Here is a 22,522-nt window from a genome sequence, read left to right as displayed (position 1 = left end):
CGAAATATCGAAATGGCCCATGTAGAATATAGAAGCCAAGTAAGCATGGTTTTCTGGGTCGTCAAACTGGTTCGATAAAACGATCAGTAACCAGTGGACAGCATGGTTCGGAACTCAGGTTGAGTTTTTCTTTGTTGACGAATTGAGTTATTGTGCCTAAGGGTGCTCAGAGAGTAGTAAGGGCATTGACCGACTGAGCTGTATCATTATCACGGGTCACTGACGATTGTTGGAAGAGCCAACTGCCAATTGAGGTCGCCTTTCTCTCTACTTCTCCAACTCCGGACTCCCCATCCAGAAAACCTCGAGCACACTATGTTCGGATTTCCATATCTTTTCGTATTTCTACTGATAGACACGTTTTATCTATCATGGTTGGTGATGCCGCTGTCATTGATGTCCACTGGCAAATATGTTTGTGACGTCATAAGTGCCAAATGTTAATGAGGTCACTGAACCTCCAACGATCTCTTCAAGGACGTTGATCTTGTTATCTTGTTTGTTTTCATGAATAGAGTTCAGAGTAAGAAAAACTGTTTAGTGTTTTAGTCTCTTAAGTTTATAAATGAATAAGTTTTAAAGTATCCAAGTATTATTCAGGAGTCAGCAAAAATGCGACCAGGTAAGTGTTTTCGTGGTTGTGATATGAGCACAAATCCTGATAAATCACTTTCTGTAGCTCTTCTACTAGTCAGGCCCCTAGAAGCTTGTCAAGACACACCTCTAAGTCAGGGGAATTGAGAACATCCTGATTCTATTGATGTATGCATATGTGCTAACATGAAACAATCATTGTCAGACAGAGAACTGTTACTATTGTCTTGGAGGCTGTGTGCTTTCCATAGTGACAGAGAATCTGTGCTCCTATTGGACCGATATTACCGAAATTCTGATTCTGAGCTCCTATTGGTAGTTCTTGGAATGGTTCCCTCTGGACAGTGACAAGTTAACGACCACAAGCTCTCGGACAATAGGCCCTATCAGCCCCTGGCAGCGACGTATTGTATTACACAGGAGCCATGTCTGTTTCTTTGTTTGTTTGTTTGAACCTTTGTCATCCATGAACTTGAAGCCCAAATTGACCTGCAGGCCGCTTTGCAATAAGGTCATGAGGGAAGAGGCAAGGGTCAGACAAAGTATATAACAGAGATACAGAATTCCTAGATAAAAACAAGTCGTACGATATATGTCAGTAGTTTTTTTTTACCTGTTCGTCATTGGCCCAGTCTTCCATAGATGTGGCGCTGTGACCTTTGTGCCTGCCGGTTTGTAAACACTCCAGACAGACGGGGACGCCGTCCGTCTGACAGAACAGCTCCACCAGCTGGCCGTGCTGTCTGCACCGCGGCATCTCCGACTCCACATGGTCGTCTGGTTTCACCAAGCAATGGCCTGTCATTGGTTAAACGAGTTGACTAGGTTAGACAAGGCCACTTCGATGTTACGTTACGTTACGTCAATGTTACGTTAGTTGTAAGTCAGAAAACAATTATTGATATGACAGTCACAGAGAGAGAGAGAGAGAGAGAGAGAGAGAGAGAGAGAGAGAGAGAGAGAGAGAGAGAGAGAGAGAGAGCTGAGGATTAAAAGTGACCGAATATAAGAAGCAGACTATGGCGATGCTTTATGGTCCTTTCCTAAAGATTCTATTGTATTTCCATATATCTATTGAGGATTTCGCAAAATCAGAATGCTTATGAAAAGTCCTCTCTTCAAAATATAGATATAAAACAAGAACAGTGTGTACACACACAATTCAACATACATAAAATTACAAGACGGACAGCAAAAAACGTCCGGCCCGTAAATATTATCAAGACAAGTTGATGTACGCTCAAATACGAATTGTTTCCTAACGTTCTTAATACTATACATTGTATGGCATGCCGGCAGCTGGATTTCACAACAGTTACAGCATGTGATGTTTTATTCCGAAGAACGTCATAGGAGCACTTGGTAAACTTCAAAGATGTAGAGTTACATGTGTTACCTAGTCCGTCGTTTCCGTGTGTTCTCTCCAGACAGTCCTTGCAGTAGGACAGCTCACAGCCGATACAGGTCCTGACGGCAGGGGAGACCGTACCCGGGCACACATCACACGGGGTCAGGCAGGACGACTGGACAACCTGACCCAACCTCATGTCTGCTTCTTATCGTCTTCTTCTTAAACCTTTACCACCTGAGAGTAGCTATCCTGGTAAGAAGAACAAAGGAGGGTCAGCATCTTGTTATGCCCATATGATGGTCACATTTCCAACCGGGCAGCTTTCGGGAACGAAAAATATGACATAGAAGACACCCAAATACAGGAAAAAGGATACAGGTAAAAAGGAGAGTCGTGGGCATGATTTGTGTTTGTTTATTTTTCGTTTCCTTAACAGCCCGACTGGGCTCTGGTTTGGAAATGTGACCCTAACATAAGTTACGTCCATGCCGAAACAATGGAGTTCATGACACGATGGAGTTAGAAAACCAAAGTTAAGTATCGAGAGGTTTCGTTATATCTTATGTAAATCTACAAAGTGTCTTTCCTCTTCTTAAAACATATCCAGACAGATTTACAGAGTTTTTCTGTTATATTACAGTTGTTACATGACATAGTATACGTGAACATTTCGTCCTTCGTTAAGCTTGCATATTTATTGTTAAGTTGTAGGGCACTAACAAGAGATTTGCGAATATCTTTGTATGGCGAACATTCTAAATCGAAATGTACTTCATTTTATTGAAGCTATTGTTACAAAAAGCACATACCCTGCCCCTTGGAGGAGTAGTGTTGAGGAGGGTTTCTTCTTACAGATTATCTGGCAACTGTCCCAAACCTTTAGGAATTTCCGATGTGCTTCCAAATTGCCCCAATCTAACCGCTTATTCCGTGACCTAAATGCATAACGGCTCAAAACATGTAAGGATCTATTGTTCAGTTCTTGAGATATCCTGTTTACACCACCCGGGCTGTAAACAATAGTAACCTCCTTGCCGGAGGCAATGACACGAATCATCAATCAAGTAAGACTCTGCTCTGTGCACACAAAAGTCCTAAACTACATAAGAACAAACACTAACCTCAGCAGCAGGAGCTAGATAGTAAGACGCCCAAAACTCAACGTCATGTAAAAATAAGTCCTTACCCCACCAGATGGCTCATATGGAGGCGCCTATTTCCGTTTTATTGTTAGACTTCAGGCTACATCTTTGTGCAATCACTACATACAGCAAGGGGGTAGTCCACTGGTAGTGGTCTTTGTTTTCAACTCTTAATCAAATACCGAGTGCTCAGCAGAGAAAGCAGTATGCACCTTTTTAAAAGTCTTTGGTATGATTCGGCCGGGATCAACAGAAGAATGCAAACACTTTACTGACTCGGGCCATTGCACCCGTCCCAATACAACCGATGTGGAAAGATGGCGGATAGCGACGTTTACGTTTGTAATTGTTGAAACGCTCAATCGTGTACTAAGTAGTTATCTACAGTCATTTAGAAAAGGGTACGTAGAGAAGCTATTGATATGATCATTGGATATCTATTAATGAGTTTTTCAACCGGACAGAAGTTATATTTGTCCTAGATTTAGTTCGTTTTCATAAACAAAGTGCGGTAATCTGATCTACTAAAAGTCTAATTACTAGCAGTACTAGATCAACTTAATCTCCTAACAACATTGTTGTAGCAGTTTCAACCAAAACCACACAATCGCTTTAAGTAATATATATATTACGACTACATGTACGGTACAGCTTAGGCATTACAAGTCATTCAGTGTAAGCGAAGCTGGTGTGTTACGCAGAAGGACGGTTAGTTAATACACTGGCTATACAGATGAAGATATGTCCATGTATCGCGGGCGTTGTTACAACGTTGCTGTGTAACATTCGTATTTAAGTGAACAGTGGCGTCAATCTACTGTGGTATTATTCTACACTATCCGTACTACCTTGCAGTCGTGATTACAGTGATTCACAGCAAAGCACAAGTAGTTTTACATACTAGTAGTAACTATGAGACACCACATAGATTTCCTAGCCATTGCTAGATTTTTACAGAGAACAAAAACAACTTACCTTTCAGTCTGCATCAACGAAAACAACGAGCAGTGTTGCACAATCAGGTATACAAAAAGCGTTACGTACGCCTTAATGACTCCCCTTTAGGCCATACTGATGTGATTATATGGAAGACACCAAAACTGATGCGCGCGTGCGAGAAAAACGTTTCGCAAAAAATGTTGGCTTCAATATGAACTCCAAGAAATCAGGCAGTTTGAACAAATAACTCAAGAGAACAGAACAGAACATGATAAGGTATTTGTTCTTCCACGTCTTCCTCTTTAACTTTAGAGTCCAGACTTCGCTCAGCGCTAGAAATGCATTTTTCAGCTATGTTTTACAGATACGCATGGCAACAAAAATTACGGTAGGAAAGAAGCATTTTACGTCACTAGCATCCGTTTTCGATTTTTATGCAATCTACGACATATATCTGTTCATTTTGCAGCTTTTTTATGTGATTAACAATATGGTTGCTAAAGGTTTTGGAACGAACAGAAAATATTGATGAGTGTGTGGATGTCACCCACATACTCAACTCAGCATGGCCTTATTACATCAGATGAACTCTCAACCGTAGTAATTGTTACCTGCAGCAATTCTCACAAGCAGTTTTCCCATGGGATCAAAACTATTCAATAACAACTTTTTCAAAACTCTACTTACTTGAGTAGCCTTTTCTCTTCATGCACTAGATGCCATACGCATGTTTCCGACTTTAAGGAGGTACGTTTGGTCCTACCAAGAAGTTTGTAGACGATGGCCACACGCCCTGTGTTTGGGGACAAACGTTCAGCGAGAGTGACGATGGGGGAGCGGAACCGGTTGGACCGCTGCCGCAGGGGCCTAAGGTTACCCGGGTACCATAGGGTACAATAGGGTATCTCGTGCAGGAAAACCACACAGGTGTGGCTCTATCTGCCACTAAACACGTGTTATAATATCACGTGTGACCCTGCCATTGTGCTATGACCTCATAGTGAACACCTCAAGGGTTTCTCTTTGGCTAGATTGGCATTTTGACTTTCCATTGTTTTCTGTTCATATGATGTGACATGCACGAATATTTAGCCCAGAGGGGCAAAACTTTGGTCTTTATTCATTTCATTAAGAAGTGCTATTGCAGTAGTTGTCTTGAATATTGATAGATAAGCATCTAAAATTGACTATGACTTTTTGATTAGTGCCCAATATTTTTTCTAAAAAAAGATAAGCAATTTGCACATACAACTTAACTATAATGTAACTATTTTTCCATGTGTATTATGATCAAAGTTAATTTAAGCCTAAGTTTAAACATCTTGATATTAACTAATTGTTCGTATCTATTAGAGCATACATGTTTTGGGGTAATTAAAAACACACACATACACACACATAAATGCACACATATAGTCGTTCACACAGTCATACACACACAGTTTCATACACACAAACAATAGACACCAATGATAAGACGATAACTGTTTACAAGTAGGAGCCTTCAACTTTGGCATATTGCCCACAATTCCTGTCGACGCGCATGCGTACTAGAACGAGCATATACAATGCATCTATTCTTGTAAATGTAACCTCTATGAATGTAAGTAGGAGATACAATGTAAAATATGTAAACTTCTGTTCATCACGAAATCTTTACTGGCATTTTGTCGGTTGTGAAGGAAAATCTTTCGTGAGAGCAATTGGTAATGGCAACACAATTACTAGATTTGAAGTCATCTACGAGTAAAGCAGCACACACATCTTCTGAACGGTAGCATTGTACTGAAACCAGAGTCTGCATTCTGACTTGCAAAAAAAAAGATTGCTTGATTCCTATTTTCGGCTAAAAGTCTGCTACGAGTATCTAGTAAGCATGAGCAACAATGAAATTAACAGAAGAATCACATTATAGACCCTAACAAGCCCAAATCTGCAGTATTTTTTCTCGACGAGAAAAGCTATCTGCCACCAAGAAGTCAAACCCTAGCATGGCTAGATACAAAAACCTGGAAGCTCCACTGCAGTACAAAGGAAAGCCACCAGGAAGCCCCAGCATCGACCTCGACCTTTGTCTTATCAACGCCTACAGACATACCAAATACACCACAATATATCCAGAGGTTCCTAAGTTATGCTTACCACAAATATCCGGAAACACACACAGAGACAGACAGACAGACAGACAGACAGACACACACACACACACACACACACACACACACACACACACACGCACACACACACACACACATACACACGTTATCACACGCACTAAAAACAAAGTCATACTTTTCCTTCAAGAGACTTCGTGTCCCTCTATTAGGCATTTATGACGAAGAAACATTTCCTCATCCCACTGTGTTATGTTCTATTGCAGTCAAAATTTGATTACATGTTACCAACATCGTGACATATGTTTCAATGCTGATGGCAAAACGCCGGAGAGATATGTGTGAATAAAGTGCCGTGTTATGAAGAAGCGATGGTCGAAAAAGTCTTACCTGCTTTTCTGACACCTGTTTGTTGAAATCGTGTCGACTCCAGGTTTCATAAGAAGTGATTGGCTATACTTAAGTAAAACAGCTGCTCTTCCAGTCTTTCCAAGAAGCCCAGATGTCAACACAATCACTCAGGTATGGGTAATTCGACCCCAAAAGTAGGGCAAACTATTTTCTAAATTCTGTATCCTCAAATTAGAGCCGTCAAGCTGGCTACGTCAACTACAGTGTTGCGTTACAATAGAGGGTGTGTGAAAAAGCTAATGTCAGAAATACAGTACCTTATCTACCACTGAAACACAATTGTCCCGTTGACTTCGGCGTGTAATGGGTTGTCCGAATGGGGGCGGAGTTACAAAATGAGGGTCTATTATCTGAAATGACCCGTGTGTTGCTCTGGTATGTTTGCATGATAATGGCATGTACGCATAGTGAGAGTGGTATCTCCTATTCCAGGCTGTGTGAAGAGTATTTTTGACCTAACAACTGAAAATACTCCATTTTAGCTACAAATACTGTTCAGTTACCGTAAATAATAAGAGTTTACAATTAAAAGGTAGAGTGAGTGAGTAAATCCTTGTAGAGGGTCTACAAGGGGATACAGACGAAGCTTTACGCTGAATTCAGAAGAACCTCTATCACCTATTACTCTAAAATCGATGAATATAATTACACAAAATTTGGTCGCTTCGCTTCGAATTACGTGAATAAGACGGCTTTCAGTACAAGTATCTGGAAATAAAAAAGTCAACCTAGCTTCGCCTTACGGAAAGGGGACATGCAGACCCTCGAGTTAGTGTGTGCATACATGTAAATGGCTACTCAGTGTAGATGTGCTTTGCATACTTTGTATTTAACGGTAAAGTTATGTTTCTTCTGCCGACATCGTTACTTGAATATACACCAAAACTATCCAGCTCGAAGATATATAACACATTTTGCGGAAGGTATTTCAAATACTACAATACATACTGTGGTACGATAGTGGTTTAACTGGACACCATATATATGGACATTACCTGATAATGACGCTTCTTAGTCTCCGAGTGTGATGAAACTGGCCAGAGGCGGTTAGCCGTACAACCATTGAATACATTGTTGTGGTACCTAATTGCAGTGCAAAGTTAATTACCTGGATAATGCAGGAACGTGGTATCAAAATTATCTCCAAGCAGACTATAAAAAAGCGATTGCAGTGCTCTAAAACCAGGGGTGCCTAAGCATTTGCACGAACCCTATGAGATTCGTAGGAACATTATGTGATGCATACGAATCACTATGTGAAAACGCACGAACCTTATGAAAATCACACGAATCACTATGCGAAAACGTACGAACCCTATGTGATTCGCACGAATCACTATGTGACACACACGAACGTTATGTGATTTGCACGAACCTTATGTGAAACCGGTTAACCGCCGCCGGGTCACGTGACATCACGTCATTCGCATAAGGTTCGTGCAAATCACACAAGGTTCGTACGTTTTCGCATAGTGATTCTTGTGATTTTCATAATGGTCATGCGTTTTCGCGCATAGTGATTCGTGCGTGTCACATTATGTTTCTACGAATCTCATAGGCCTAGGGTTCGTGCAAATGCTTAGGCACCCCTGAAAACTGCCCAGACAGACAGCTTTCTAAAACGTACACACACGCACGCAAGCACACACGCACGCACACACACACACTGTGACACACACGCCTCTTTTTTTTTATGAGAAAGAAACGTGAACACTGTTGACTAACAGCAGCCTTACATTCGAACTGTTCAGGTCTTTGTCTGTAACTAAACCACTTTACATGAACAGGGACTAGGTATGCTCTTAGTCTTGACAGATAGAAGTTCATCAGACGCCTATAATACAATCTATCAAAGTTACAATTATATATGGCTGATACAGCAAAATGACAAAAAAAATTATTAAAAATATCAGTATGAAGTAGAGACAAGTCAAAAGGCACACACGGCAAGTGATTTTTCTACTAACTTTATTGTTTTCACTTTTACATTTAACGTTCGTTGTTACATACAATGTAAGTGGGTGGATTTTACATATTCAGCTCTGATTTACCCTTCAAGCACATACGGTATAAAAAGTAAGGCCTAGTCTTGAGGAATTTTGTACAACCTGGACACAATGTTCTCTTGCAGGCGTGAGGGAGAGAGGGTGTTTGTGCACGTTTCTTTTTTTTTAGGGGAGGGGGGTGGGGTTTAGTGGGGTGGGGCTGATATCCATCTTCATCGGATGTTTCCTCTTATTGCTTCTTTGCCAAAGTAGTCTAGTACCAAAGTGCCCACAGAGTGAACATAAGTGCATGAGACACCTTTATTGTTGCTCTTACAGCTGCATATAGTTACAGCTGCAGGGCAAGGTGATAAAAGCAGAACTACAATCGGTGACTACAATGAGTGGTGTAAACTAGTATGTACATGTTTTACTTCGATAGTTGGAGAATGTAGAGCATGTTGGTTTATACAAGGAAGGGTACCAGACTACTTGGCGGGGAAGTGATCATAGGATAGCTACAATAGTATGGACAACAGGCTATGGATGTTTCTAAAATACAGAAATGTAATAACGTTACATGTCTAAAGTTTCCTGTATTTCCTTCACATTTCCTCCTACCCCTACCATATTTCCAGGTCTATTATATCTTATGTCAGTGGCTAACGTTATGTACATTAGAAGTAAGTAGAAATGTAAAAGTAGTACATGTACAAATATCACACTCTAGGTATTTACATGGACACTACTTTCTTACGCTTATGAAGGTTTGACATCCAGGCAAACAATATTCAAATACAATTCAATCTCTACAACTGGAGAAAAACGGAGATTTACTTCTAGACGTTTCGAGTGGCATCTACCACTCTTCTTCAGCGTTACTAGAATGAACATTTAACATTACGAATAAAATCCATGAGTATTATATTTAGAAACAGACTGTGATTCTGCCCACCATCAAAGTCTTTTGAATTATCATGAAAACTGTAAGGCTTGGTCTAGTTTTGACAACTTGTAGTCACCTAACAAACGAAGGTGATGCCATTGTGATTCTGAACTAGACATATGTTGTCACTTGCTGTTTTAGCTAGAGGCATAACGCTGCATTTCGAACATACATGTATTACCACTTGTTAATTCTTATTTTGTTTTAAGGGTAGTGACTCAGCGTAGTAGGGGTAGGTACTCAACGTTGTGACAAAGTTGATATATGGGTGTGTTTGTCTTCAAAATGTTTTAAGAAGTGTATTCCAGTTTTGATCCATCAGAAATACTGGGGTACATGTAGAATCTGATACGCATATTTATCACTAATTGACCTGGACATTGTTGTCCCTAAAGTATTTCTTTCCATTGAAAAGGGCATTTAGAATGCTGTCTATAGTCGCCACCTGGCCTCCAATTTTCATTGAGTGTTCACTTGGATTGCAAAACAATATCACTGATTCTCATGATCTGCATGCCCTCAAATAAACAGAATTATCCATATTCGACTTAAGCACTTGGAGGAATACGATTAGTGTAATGAACAACGTATAAACTGAAGTTGGAATTTGAAAATGGTTTAAGCAATGGGGAAAGATATGCCAGCACGGATTATCAATAGGAGGTATTTCGAGAAAGGTTGGCAGCACCAAGGTTTAAACTGAGATCTCTTCATTGAATTAAGTAGATGATAAAAGTACACAGCAAAGGGTTGTACATTGAAACAAAATTAAAACAATGGTTATCTCTCCTTTTAAACATGAAGAGTAGTCTAATGTTACAATCTCATACCTGATATGTAGTTACTAATCATAGGGCACAATTCCTTACAGGATATTCTTTACAATGGCATGCAGCATTATTTACAAAATACATGAAAGGCCATTTACCTGTAAGTCTCACTACACCATGCCTTTTGATAACACTTTAAAGTGTAAAACTCTATCATCTCTATGTCTTCAATGGAGGAACATATTAAGATAACACCATCTGTTATAAAAGTACCATCCAGGCTAGCTATAGGTACAGAGATGCTAGAAAAGAGCTGTACAAATAAAAAGACCCTCTTTGCTTTTGTACATAAAAAGAGCAATTTACACCCATGTGGATTGTTTACTTTTATTAACAACACACAAACAAAAATGATATTCATGGACTATATAAGAATCGAAGGACTCCCACTGCACTGCTGTCAATTTAATAAATAGAATGGCGCGCAGCAAAAGTGGACTGCTGCAGGCCTTCAGTTCCTTTCTTATCCGATAGGTGGCGCTTATGTGTGGTGCTGTGCCGCTACTGCCATTGGCTGCAGCAGCATCTTTTGCCAGGAGGTGGGGATGACGGCTACAGAAAGAAATTTGGCTCGGGTCACGTAAGCCTGACAGTAGAGGCTGACTGCAGCTCCTCTAGCTATAGATATGAACAGAGAACACACAATACTATATACATAACACAGAAATGCACAACACACATGGTTTGCAAAATATGTTAATCCCTATCTTATTTTCATCATCCTCATATCTCAGTGAGGATCATGGTTAACTGAGGAAGAAAAGAATGATGGTCAGAAAGAAAAGAACGAGAGGAATGACACTTCGGTCGAACTGAAATCAGAACGCTTCATAAATGCAGGAATCTAATGCAAATTGACAGGTTCGGACAGGTCCGACTTTCCGATTGTGTTAATGTTACTGTAAGAGATGGGATCATTGTAATATTTTGTAGGGATGGGGAAGGCCAGCGAATGTGACTTTAACATGTAACTTGCTGATAAAAAAACTGATAAACTATTGACTTACCTTGATCATTCTCGGTCTTTTTTTCTTGGTGAGTTTCTTGTGTATGATTTGACCAATAGTCACAAGGAGGGCTAGTGCAGACGCCCCTAGCAACACGTAGAACACGCCTAGAAACGTCTCTATGCCCAGTGCTGTGACTTCGTTGACATTTGCAATCTCTCCATCAAGGGGGCAGCCATCTTTGTTCCACCATTTTGTTTTGATTTGGTCAATAAGTCCTGACTCTTGCATCTTCAGTATCCTATCAATTACAACAAAGATTATTAAGCCAATGCTAAATTCACAAAAAATAATATTGTTCACATGGTCTCTCTCTCTCTCTGTCTGTCTGTCTGTCTCTCTCTCTATCATGTATACATGGTGACCAGCTCCTCCAGCTTTGTCCTGCCACTCACTACATTAGATAATCACCAATGCTACACCTCCAGTAACCATGGCGACAGCCGTTTAGACCAGGTCATTGGTCAACGGCAGAAGAGAAAGGAGAAGAAACAGAGCAAAAAACAACATGTTTAGCTTCCGTGAGGGTAAACATAATCAATTACAGGCAAGAGAATGTATATATGTCACTTACTCGTAGATTTCAAGAAATGCTCGTGTCACACTGTAAGTACAGATGAAGATGAACGAGGGAAACGTAATATTGTATGTCGACTAGCCCCTCTGCTTGGATAGCTGTGTGGCCCAATGGTAAAAAGGCGAAGAGGGGCGTCGCCATATGCACCATATGCTATATCTTCCCAAACTTGACTAGCGATAAATATATACTTACTCTACTGATATGTCTTTCAGATAGTTGTCTCCTCTTCTGACCGGGAATCCGTACCCCTTGTACAAAAACGGTTTTCCCAACATCATCAGCTCGCACTGCGGGTCTTTCTTGATGACATATTCCAAGAATGGGGTTTCCTATGGACAGAGTTATAGAGAAAAGAAAAGAAAAGAAAAACTCTAACATCAGATTGGTACAGTCCTGATGCCGTCTGCAGCACCCACACTTTATTTTACAGAGGCTTAAAATCCTTCGAAGGAATGATACATTAGAACAAAAACATATTTTACAATCTGTGAGTCTCATTTGAATGATTTTCCACCTGCCAACAGGTGCTTATCGATGTTTTGTGTCATGATTCATGGCAAAATTTTGCATCAAGGGACTAATATCTATAAACTATGCGTCTGAATGTTGGAAGATATATGATCCATTGGGTAGTTGCCAGATCATGTTGGAAAAACATTATATCATTATGTCTAGCATAGGCGTCACGATTCATCCTCATCATGTTTTAAACATATCACTGCAAGGCTGACAAAAGGCAAAATTTATTAGATTCTAACTAATTTGGGGAAAAACTATAAAAGGTCATCAGGGCACGCGATCTCTTTGGTTTCTTTTTGTGTGTGGTAAATTACTTTTAACGTGTGAAAATAAATCGATTATGCCGTCATAAGTCTATAAATGCACAGACGTAAGTGTGTGACGCAATAGGTTTCTTCCCGTTGAGTTAGCGTTTTAGTACAGTATCCAGTGACGTCACAGTTAGCTCTTGTATACCCAGACGCTGGATATTACTTGAAATCTGGGCAATTAGTTGTTGCAAAGACTTTAAACTTAGTCTTGTTGAATTTCTTTTTGCGCACCCCCATGAGATAGTCGAACCTTCGCCACGTCGCTAATTGGACCTACAGGACCAATCCAAGGGCTCTGAGGGGTGGGGGTATTTGCAGACTAGCGCTATAGAATTTCTTAGAAATGCGTTTGAAGAAAGTTGAAAGAACAGGCTGTCAGTTGAGGGTACGTTTGATGCTTTGAAGTTTCGATTCTTGAGATAATGACAGCGTTTTCCTGTCTTTTATCCCATAGGATTACATGCAGTTATCTGCATATACCGTAACTATGTAGTGTACCATTTATACCGGCCGGGGCACTTGGGGCACTGGTGTGGCACTGCGGGATTCGAAAGATAACGAATTTCAGAGATAAATAAAGAATTTTCTTACGTTTTGTGCATTTTGTTGTCTTCTAAGCCATAACTTTACGTATTACGCAATATATAAATTATAAAAAAATCGGCGAAAATAACACAACAGTTCCACAGTGAACAAACCCCGCAGTGCCGCACCGGTGCCCCAAGTGCTGTGAGATACCACCTTAAGTTAGCAAGCATACAGTAAGGTCTAGTGTGCAAGTGACTGAAAGCCCAACCTGTATAAACACGAACTGCCCCCTCTTGACGATTTCAATCCCGTTGAAAGGTGAGTAAGGAAACTCGTCGTACGCCGTCATCGCGTGCCACATCCTCCCCCATACAGAGGAACTGCCTGAAAATACAACATGTCCAAAATATCTTTTTCAGAACCTATCAGAAACTAGAACATTTGCAAGCAAATGCATAACATTTACATTGACATGGTCTGGCCTAACAGACGACTACTCTTTTCATTATTACTAAAACGCATCCATATATGTGGTAACCAGCCCCACCAGCTTTGTCCTGCTACTTGATAAATTTTGCAATCGAGCTTCACTGGGTGTCTGTTACTTCACCAGTAACCACGGTGACAGCCGTCTAGTCACGGTCATTGACTAGAGAAGAAGAAGTAGAGGGAGAACAAAGGTAGAAGGTGGACATAAAAAAGATATCGGTACTAACGTTAACCCATTTACGAACCCATTAACTTTTAGTCTTTGAGAGCACACAGTCTCGCGAGAACTTGCGTGAGCTTGTACGAAAACGAGGACGCGTTGTAATCACGAATGGGTCTAAAATTTGACAACCACGACACGTCGCATAATCGTTCGAACCTCAACACCATACGTACGTCTCAATCCAGCGACTGCATCTGTGGCACAATTCTAGATAACGTTTTATAGGGAAGATAGCAATTATAATCAGGAAACGCGTTGACTCAGCAAACAGGTCGATGTCTGGCAGAGATAGTTATTATCCATCCTCATCTAGTCGATGAGAATGGACATTCCCAGAACTGTCCTTCGAAAAACCTATAGAGCCATCAGTCAGAGGCACGATGATAGCGACTGGCTCTTTCATGCCAACGCTCCTAATGTCGTGTTAGCGTTAGGGGTTGATTAAGACATAAATCAGAGTGCAATTATGTGATTTTCATGCTGTGATGTGTGCAGTTAGTGGGACTTGTAGCTATCCTGGATTGCTTGATATATTGAGTGAAAAGAGAGGAAATTGCAATCGAATATTTGACGGAATTCAATCTATTTTGTGATCCTTGGTGATTCTAATAAGGCCACAGTGAGTAAGTGTTATGGATGACATCAGCGCGCGCACTGATTTTCACCTAATGTTGACAACAGTAAACAATCCGAAAATGGGAAACAACTAAATCGTAATAAACTGCACGTGCAGAAGTGACACTAGTGAGATAGCCATGTTTCGTTGCCAACTTGGTAAGGCATACTAAGCGTTCACTTTGGCAACTGCTTGAAGACAAATAATACAAAATACAAAAGTTGCTGGTTGTAACCCGACGTTTCGTCGTTTCGATTCTCGTTACAATGTTTACGGTCTGTATTGTAAAAATTAATGCATAAGATTAGAAGTCTGTACACGTCAGTAGTGGCAAGTTGTTGGACAAAGAAGAACATGGGGCATTTCAGATGTGGGATTTGCTGTGCTGTAACAACTCTTGTTAGAAATATAACACGCCATAGTTTAGGATGTGATCCATAAAATGTCCTTGCTGTGGCCTCAGTCTTGTCCACATTGGTATGACGTCATCCTAGTGAAACCTGCTGACACCGGCACTATGTAGATTAATTAGCCAGTGGCACGGCACGGCCTTAATGAGACTTGTACCCCATACGTTACACGCGAAACTAATGGAACTAGGAAATGCACTGGGAGAATGGGATCATTCTAGTTAACGGCAGTCTGCAAGATTACTCGTGTTGAAAATCACATATTACTTATCAACTCGTGGAGCAATGTGATCTATTTTTCCGTATTGCTGGAGTTGGTTTAATAATATATATGATATTAAGACTTATAATCATTCCGGAGAGTGGGCTGGGTGGATACTGACACGGTCCAAATAACGATTTGGCCTGATCGATGACCCACTTTCCATTACTGTAGGAAGCTGGAAGTTTACGTAAGAGGTAAAGGTGGTCCCATAGCCTTTTAGAGGTATAGGGTCAATACTAGTAATCTCCAAGCAGATCTTTCGGTGGCATAAGATTGTATCATAAGCTGGGGAAGGAGTTTCATTCGCCACCGAAGGAATCCTCTGCCAGGGATTACAATACTAGTGGGTTGTATCCACTGTGTCTAGGGCACAGTGTTGGAAGGCTGTGCCCATCCCTCTCCTTTCACAACCTTTTACTCTACAGCCGAAGTCAGGTACCCATTTTTACACCTGGGTGGGTTTAAGATAGTCGAGTAAAGTGCCTTTGTCAACGATATAACGTCTAGCCAGGACTACCAGGGATATAACCCGTGGTATCTCACTGCACTTGTGGCACCGGTGGGGCACTTTGGGGTTCGTTCACTGCGACACTGTTGTGTTTTGTTATTTGCGCCAAATTTTTAAATATTTAAGTTCATATCGCGTAATACGTAAGGGTATGATTTAGAAGACAACAAAATGCACAAACCGTAAGAAAATTTGTTTTTTTATCTCTGAAATTCGTTGAGTCATCTACGAATCCCACAGTGTCGCACCGGTGCCCTAAGTGCACTGAGATACCACCTTTAGCTATTCGACCATTTGACGCTAACCTATGAGTTATAATGAATGAAAGTTTATTTGCAAGTTCATGTCCGGAGGTTAATGCAAGTACATGGTGGAAACATAGGAGACAATCTTTGTAGACCTGAAAGTTGTTTTCGTTTTTGAACTTTAGGCGGTGTGCTCATGTAAAGTTAAGTGTGGTATAGAGGCACTAGAATGGGTCCTCTAGGTCCAATATATAGAAGTTGTCTGTGTTCCTGTACTCATTTTCTACTAACTGAGGGGTCTGACATGGTGTAAAGTATCGTTTGCATCGGTCAATGATTCTACGGGATTTTCTAATGAACAGCTCGCGACTACAGGCCCCTGATGACCATCCAGCCTTCACCTTACCCTACTCAAACAGCTGTAAATCAGGAACTGGTCGGAGTTTAGAGATTATAGAGTTTAGGAAAAATATCCATGTTCTCTAGCAAGATGCATGTTGGCCCACAAGAAGTGCGCTGGACGTAATGGTTTGGTTTGGCTTGATTTGATTTGGATCTCCATAAGTGACTGATACATCACTACTCTTAATCCTGGAGTCCGGGTGAATGATGTAAATCACCGTGTGGCTGATACGAGACGGAGTTTCGCTAAGTCTCCATCAGGGTGATTTGAAGTGAGTCACCATCTCCAGACCTTCAGATGTTCAAAAGGTGCGATGGATTCTTTTAACGGGCTTGGGACGCCCCTAGCTGAAACTAGGTGGGTAAACATTTTTACCTGAGTCAAGTGGGGAAAGTCGAGTAAAATACATTTCCCAATGGCACAACATCATTGGCACGGTCAACTCCATGGTGTCGAAATGGCTCTTAACTCATATCCGGCCGTTAGGCTTCTTCAAACTATTTCTTCATTGATCAGGAAATCGCACGGAAAGAAAGCGTGCATTTTCTTTCTTTGTTACAGACGTGTCTGATAATCCACGCGACAGCCATTGCGCCTAGAAATATAGTGATGAGATTTTAAATAGCCCGGGGCAAATGAGACGTTTCCCCAATGTACTTTCCACCTATTAAGAGGGACAGTGCCTGACCTGAGACATTACTCTGTGTCACTTTTACTCCGCAGGTTGATTCTTCTCGTGGATGCACCGATGGACTCACATTATATATATCCATTCTCCACGCAGACCCTCGCCCACGTCCCCTTGAGGATATGTATTGTTTTAGGCTACTGTTAAACCGGGCTGAGATTTCACTTTTGTGGGCGTGGGCTCTAACTAGCTATTAAACCTACACAAAACCACGAATAGATTTTAATTGTGTCTATGAATAGATTTTACCAATGACAATTAATTTTTTATGCTAGTTTCCATGCAATTCATAAATGGATTGTATCTCATATGTCAAATGTGCTCTCATTTTGTAAACAAAAACAAACATTTTGTAAGAAGGACGCACTTGGGGTTTTTAATGTCGATGTCTTTTCTGAATAAAACGGTTAAAACCATTAAGTAAATAAAACAATTTATCTAGTTAGATATTTAAAAAACGGCTTTACCTATAGAAAACATTTCCTATGTTGCTGATAGCTCGCCCACAAAAGTAGAAACCTCAGCCCGGCTTAATAGAGCCTCCCCATGGTATATTGTACAGGCCGCGGGAGGGGCTCTGCGTGGGAGAATAGATCCTATTCCATCTCGCTCAGAAAATGGAGGTTTCTGTACCTTAAATGGATGTTTCTGTACCTACGGCTCAGGTCCTGCTCTTTTTGACCCCTGAATGAATTTTCCAGCTTATCTCCTAAAGGCAACCTAAGCAATATTAGAGCGTGAAAAATGGAAATAATCTGGACAAAGCAATCTTCACTATATTCCCACGTTTACATCATTGCTAGTACTTCATACATTGAACGATTAAAAACGGCACGGACACAAGCAGTGCTAGAATTCCCTGAATATTGTAGCCCACAAAAATTAGGCCCTGATCCAGTCAGTAATCGTTTTTCGTTCGACAGTGTTCTGTGTTGAAGTTATGGCATAGACTTTTTGCTCCTTGAATGTTGGTATTGAATGGAATAGAGTAGCTCCATCTTATTACGTAGAAAAATGCCCCCAAAATTGACTTAAATGAATAAATGGATATTCTTCACGACTCGTACAAGTGATAGTTACGTCGTGGCCTGGCCACGTTCTCCATAGCTATGGGCTACATGTGATTTTGATGCTGTAATATATCGAAGTAGGCTGTGACAGAACCAACCATCGATAGGGATTTAAGTTGCCTTTTTTTTCGTAAGAAGACAGCTAAATTGTGCAGAACAGATGCACGACTATCCCAAGCCAAGAATATCGCCAGTTTTCCATGATCGTGCGACTGTCGTGCAACGGTCGTGACCTTACCGTTGAGGTTGGCTTGCGCTCGGAAGAAGCTGTAGAGGAAGGCGTCCTTCACACAGCCGTAAGGCACGGAGGAGGACACCAGGTCCTCCACACTGTTGATGGGCGCCACCAGTCTCTTGACGGTGAGGAAGGCTGTGAGGTTGGCCGTGTAGGTGGAGATGACGATCAGGGTGAAGAGCCACCAGGCACCGGTCAGGATCCGGGACGGGAGGGACCTGGGGGCAGGCTCTCCGCCTACGATCGAGAGTAGACTATGATTCAGAACAGGCTGAGGATTTAACACTAGAAAGGCGTCATCTTCGAGCAAACGCAAAACTCAAACAAGACTCATAGGAATGCACAGAATCACGGATCAAATTTTCAACGACCACTGTCGCCTTCTTCAGGATCAATACTGATGACCAATCACTTCAGGACGTAAACTCGCGAAAGTGACGTCAGCAACTGGTCAAACGTGCCAAAAAGTTCACAACGCCAACCATCTCTGTTCAGTGATGGCTGGAGTGCTCTGATGTAAGTCGCCTCCTTTATACCTCTAACAAAGTAGTCCTGTTTAGTGTACAGTATAACAAGTTGTCTTGAAAAATAGCAAATAGGAAAACTTACCTTTTCTGACTATTGACCAATACGTTAGCCACAGACTGTTCTTCAAGTCGAACTTCTCGTCGTTGTCATAGTTAACATCGCCAGCTCGCATCTTATGTCTGGAAGGCATTCAAGATGGTAAAAGCAGTGTCACAGGTCTAGTCCGTACAGAATCACATAAAACTATAGTATTTCTATATCGATCAATCTATTCATTATTTTTTTATGATTTTCTAAAACTATAGTATTTATATATCGATCAATCTATTTATTAATCTTTCTATGTTTTTCTATTATTTGTTTGTCAAATTCATTAATTAATTTTTCAAACTTATTCATCTATTTCTATTTTAGTATAATTGTATTGTAATATTATATTATGTAGTAATAGTATAGTATGTAGTATAGTAGAGTATGTATTTGCAACAGAGTTTTAAAGCAGTTCCATATAGAAATCGAGACTCTTGATAACAACGACGAATCTTTAAAACTTACAACGTACCCTTTTTCTTTCAATTTATAGGTTCAAAGTACAAAGTATTACCTTAAAAAGGTTAACTGATGGTTGATATAGAAACAATTGCTTTCGAACTTCATCATACACCGGAAGTCGGAAACCATTACACTCATAATTGTTCAGGGCTTTAAGGTTCGCCCGTGAGGAATTTTCCTTATTTTGCCTCAGGCACCCAATCTGGCATCCCCCGTCGTTCCCTTTCCAATAGAGATCTATGAATCATACTCCAGCATAAACCAGCAGATGGTCATATTGGCGTTCTATAGTAGCTAACATCTGCGTCAGGCAGGGGGAGTCTTGAACGAAATTAGATCTTTAAGCATATCATAAAGCATGCGTAATGATGCGTTTTTAATAGTAACAGCAAATGGTCGTATTGGCGTTCTACTGTAGCTAACATCTGCGCCAGGCAGGGAAAGTTTTGAACAACATTTTATCTTCAAGCATGTCATAAAGCATGCGTAAAGATGCGTTTTTTTATAATGAAGATAGGATGCACGAATACATTACGTGTGCTTAAAGATCAGATTTCGTGTTACTGATCAATGGCTTTCCAAGTAGGCCAATGGCTTCCTGGACATCTGTCAAGCTTAGCTTTATGTACTCTCATGACTTGGAAATTTGTCTGAATGAGGCCATTTCCCGCCATTATCACGGCAGTACGGATGTGTCTTGATATATCTGGCTTTGCGTTGATAACTCATTCCTTTCACGTCAACATCTACTCAGTTATCTGTGACCGAAATCTTTCTAATAGGAATCGGATAAAGAAATGGTAGCAATTGTATTGTGTTGTCCATTGTTCAGTCTGACGTTTGCTTATACTATAGTAATAGTATACGTAATGACTTTTTAGATCCATACCCGAGGACTAATTCCAAAAAGCAAAAGAATGGTATACAAAAGGAGCGAGAGACAGAGATAAGTTAATGGCCAAAAATAGCTTTTCTTAATTTATTTCTGATAAACCTATTTAACTGACTACCATTATTTTTGCATGCAATGAAAATTGAATTGTTCAACGTTTTAGATAATATTTTGTTGATCGTAAAGATAAAAAAAGCTGGTAAATTAAGTTTGATGTTTTAATGGATTGTATCACAATACTAAACATGGGTATGTCGTTTATGGTTCCGTACAACTTGAAAAATATACTACAGTTGCAGCATAACTAAATACCGAAACAAATCCATAAAATAAATCAAGAGTTATAGGTGTGAAAACACAAACACAGGCAAAACAGTATACACGGAGCTAATAATCAATTGTGTAGTGATATGCTTTTGCTTGGTATGAAGGTAGATTGTTCTATCTGCTAGTAGTAATACATGATACAGATAGCTATAGACTGGATCGCCTTAAGTCTCTTGAAAGAAAAATATATCGTATGTTCTTGGACTGGAACATCAGTAAAGACGACACGAAACGATGACCACCATACAGAGAGGGACCCCACAGTACGTGACGTATTGACGTTTACACTGATCGATATACAATTACACGTTAACACGCCCTACTTTTGGGGGTCAATCGCCTATACAAGACCCTTTATTGATTTAGAGACAGCAGCATTGTTGTTTGGAAGAGTGAAGTAGTGGAAATCTATCAATTGTTTTACAATCAGCTTCGCTCTTTTCAGGGTGTTGATCTATAGGGTTATGAATAAAATATTTTTCTTGAAGGCAAAGTTTCTGTAGTTCTTGTAAAATTGATAAACAAATGAATACGTGGATTCCATATCAATGTAATATATATTGTTAAATACACTTTATTAAAAATTGCAATGTTTTGAGATTAAGAATCTGCCAGGTTAGGCCCTTGTAGTGTAATCCAGTTTCCGGTGAAATTTGATTAATTAGTTCTTGATTAGTTAAAGCAATTGATTGGAAAACATGAATTAGTTGTTCTTTTATTGCTCCATTAATTTTTGTTATCCGTTGTTTTTTTGAGAAGGTAAATTTCCTTCATATGTTTTTGTCAGCATTCCTTGTCCAGCTTCTATAATAGTGGATAGCAAAGTCATTTGACTGAAACAGTTTTTTAATCTAATAAACCATTTCATCATTTGTATACAAACATGTGTTTACACCCTGCCAACGTCTTGTTGACTGTGAATCAAGTATTGCCCTGAGGAAGGGGAACGTCGCCTAGATATACACTTGGCTGTCACACTCAAGTTGTGTACAAAGACATGTGTTATCCAGTGATTTAACAACCTGATGAAACTACTCAGCTGGTAATGGGTTTTGTGCAGAGCCATTGATGCATGTTTGTATTCCTGTACTGCAGCCAAGTTTCCGAAAATAGTTTTATCAGGTTGATAAAACATAGAATTTCGGAGATTTCTTTCGCACAACCAGAAACAGAACTCGAGTTAGAAGCTCTGAGGAAGATGTCTGAAACGTCAGCGGATAAGAGACATTCTGGTTGTGCAAAAGAAATCTCCAATATTCGTTATTGTTGTTTTGAGGAGATGTATAAAAGAGAAATCCCCTCCTACCTGACTTTACTTGTGATGAATAACAGCAGCGCTACTCCGATGAGAGCCCCGAGGATAGAGAACCACACGCTGCTGTCGAACGGCAGGAGGAAGCCGAAGATACCGCTGCCCTTAGGCTCGGGTTTCTTGGAGACCATCCCGACGCCATGGTCCATGAAGGGATGGGTGAAGTCCACCACGCGTTCCCTGATGGCACTGATAGTGAGCGGCCCGATGGCTATGTCTGCTCGCTGGGAGGGAACAGTGAAGATACACGTCATTGGGCATCAGTAGGCCTTGTCGAAGTCCTCGCAAGACTTTTTCAACTACACACCAAGAGATCACCGGTCATATTCTGCCGGAAATATACTTTTGTGTTCGTAGCGATTTTACCACAGTGTGGCGCCTGCTTAATGAGCAAATAAACTGAAATTGCCCTGAAATCAAGTTGTTAAGTTGGACTTATTGTTGCCATGGTAGTATTCACTAGTACTTTGACTTTACTATCAGGCAGCTTGGTATTTGATCT

General features: G+C 40.5%; 2 protein-coding genes across 5 annotated transcripts in view; both read right to left on the bottom strand.

The window, feature by feature from the left end:
* Nucleotides 1-6,704, bottom strand: part of LOC118411555 — a 28,240-nt gene extending 21,536 nt beyond the window's left edge. The window contains exons 1-4 of one of the 3 annotated variants that reach the window (XM_035813909.1): nucleotides 6,531-6,704; nucleotides 4,714-4,819; nucleotides 1,991-2,194; nucleotides 1,208-1,392 (exon numbers count right to left, since the gene is read on the bottom strand). In XM_035813909.1, the coding sequence (XP_035669802.1) occupies nucleotides 1,208-1,392; nucleotides 1,991-2,141 (336 nt within the window). In that variant the 5' untranslated portion in view covers nucleotides 2,142-2,194; nucleotides 4,714-4,819; nucleotides 6,531-6,704. Of the gene's footprint in view, nucleotides 1-1,207; nucleotides 1,393-1,990; nucleotides 2,195-4,713; nucleotides 4,879-6,530 lie in introns of those variants that run through there. The other 2 variants (XM_035813910.1, XM_035813911.1) reach the window with 2 other exon arrangements.
* Nucleotides 6,705-8,758: 2,054 nt separating this feature from the next.
* LOC118412708 (glutamate receptor 4-like) overlaps nucleotides 8,759-22,522 on the bottom strand; it is a 29,117-nt gene continuing 15,353 nt past the window's right edge. The window contains exons 3-9 of one of the 2 annotated variants that reach the window (XM_035815737.1): nucleotides 22,015-22,244; nucleotides 19,019-19,116; nucleotides 18,413-18,646; nucleotides 13,526-13,641; nucleotides 12,092-12,228; nucleotides 11,320-11,560; nucleotides 8,759-10,930 (exon numbers count right to left, since the gene is read on the bottom strand). In XM_035815737.1, the coding sequence (XP_035671630.1) occupies nucleotides 10,889-10,930; nucleotides 11,320-11,560; nucleotides 12,092-12,228; nucleotides 13,526-13,641; nucleotides 18,413-18,646; nucleotides 19,019-19,116; nucleotides 22,015-22,244 (1,098 nt within the window). In that variant the 3' untranslated portion in view covers nucleotides 8,759-10,888. The remainder of the gene's footprint in view (nucleotides 10,931-11,319; nucleotides 11,561-12,091; nucleotides 12,229-13,525; nucleotides 13,642-18,412; nucleotides 18,647-19,018; nucleotides 19,117-22,014; nucleotides 22,245-22,522) is intronic. The other variant, XM_035815736.1, reaches the window with a different exon arrangement.

Source organism: Branchiostoma floridae, chromosome 3 (genome assembly GCF_000003815.2).
Source record: "Branchiostoma floridae strain S238N-H82 chromosome 3, Bfl_VNyyK, whole genome shotgun sequence".
Taxonomy (NCBI): domain Eukaryota; kingdom Metazoa; phylum Chordata; class Leptocardii; order Amphioxiformes; family Branchiostomatidae; genus Branchiostoma; species Branchiostoma floridae.
The sequence above is the reverse complement of the archived record's forward strand: the minus strand, read 5'-3'. Positions and strand labels throughout refer to the sequence as shown.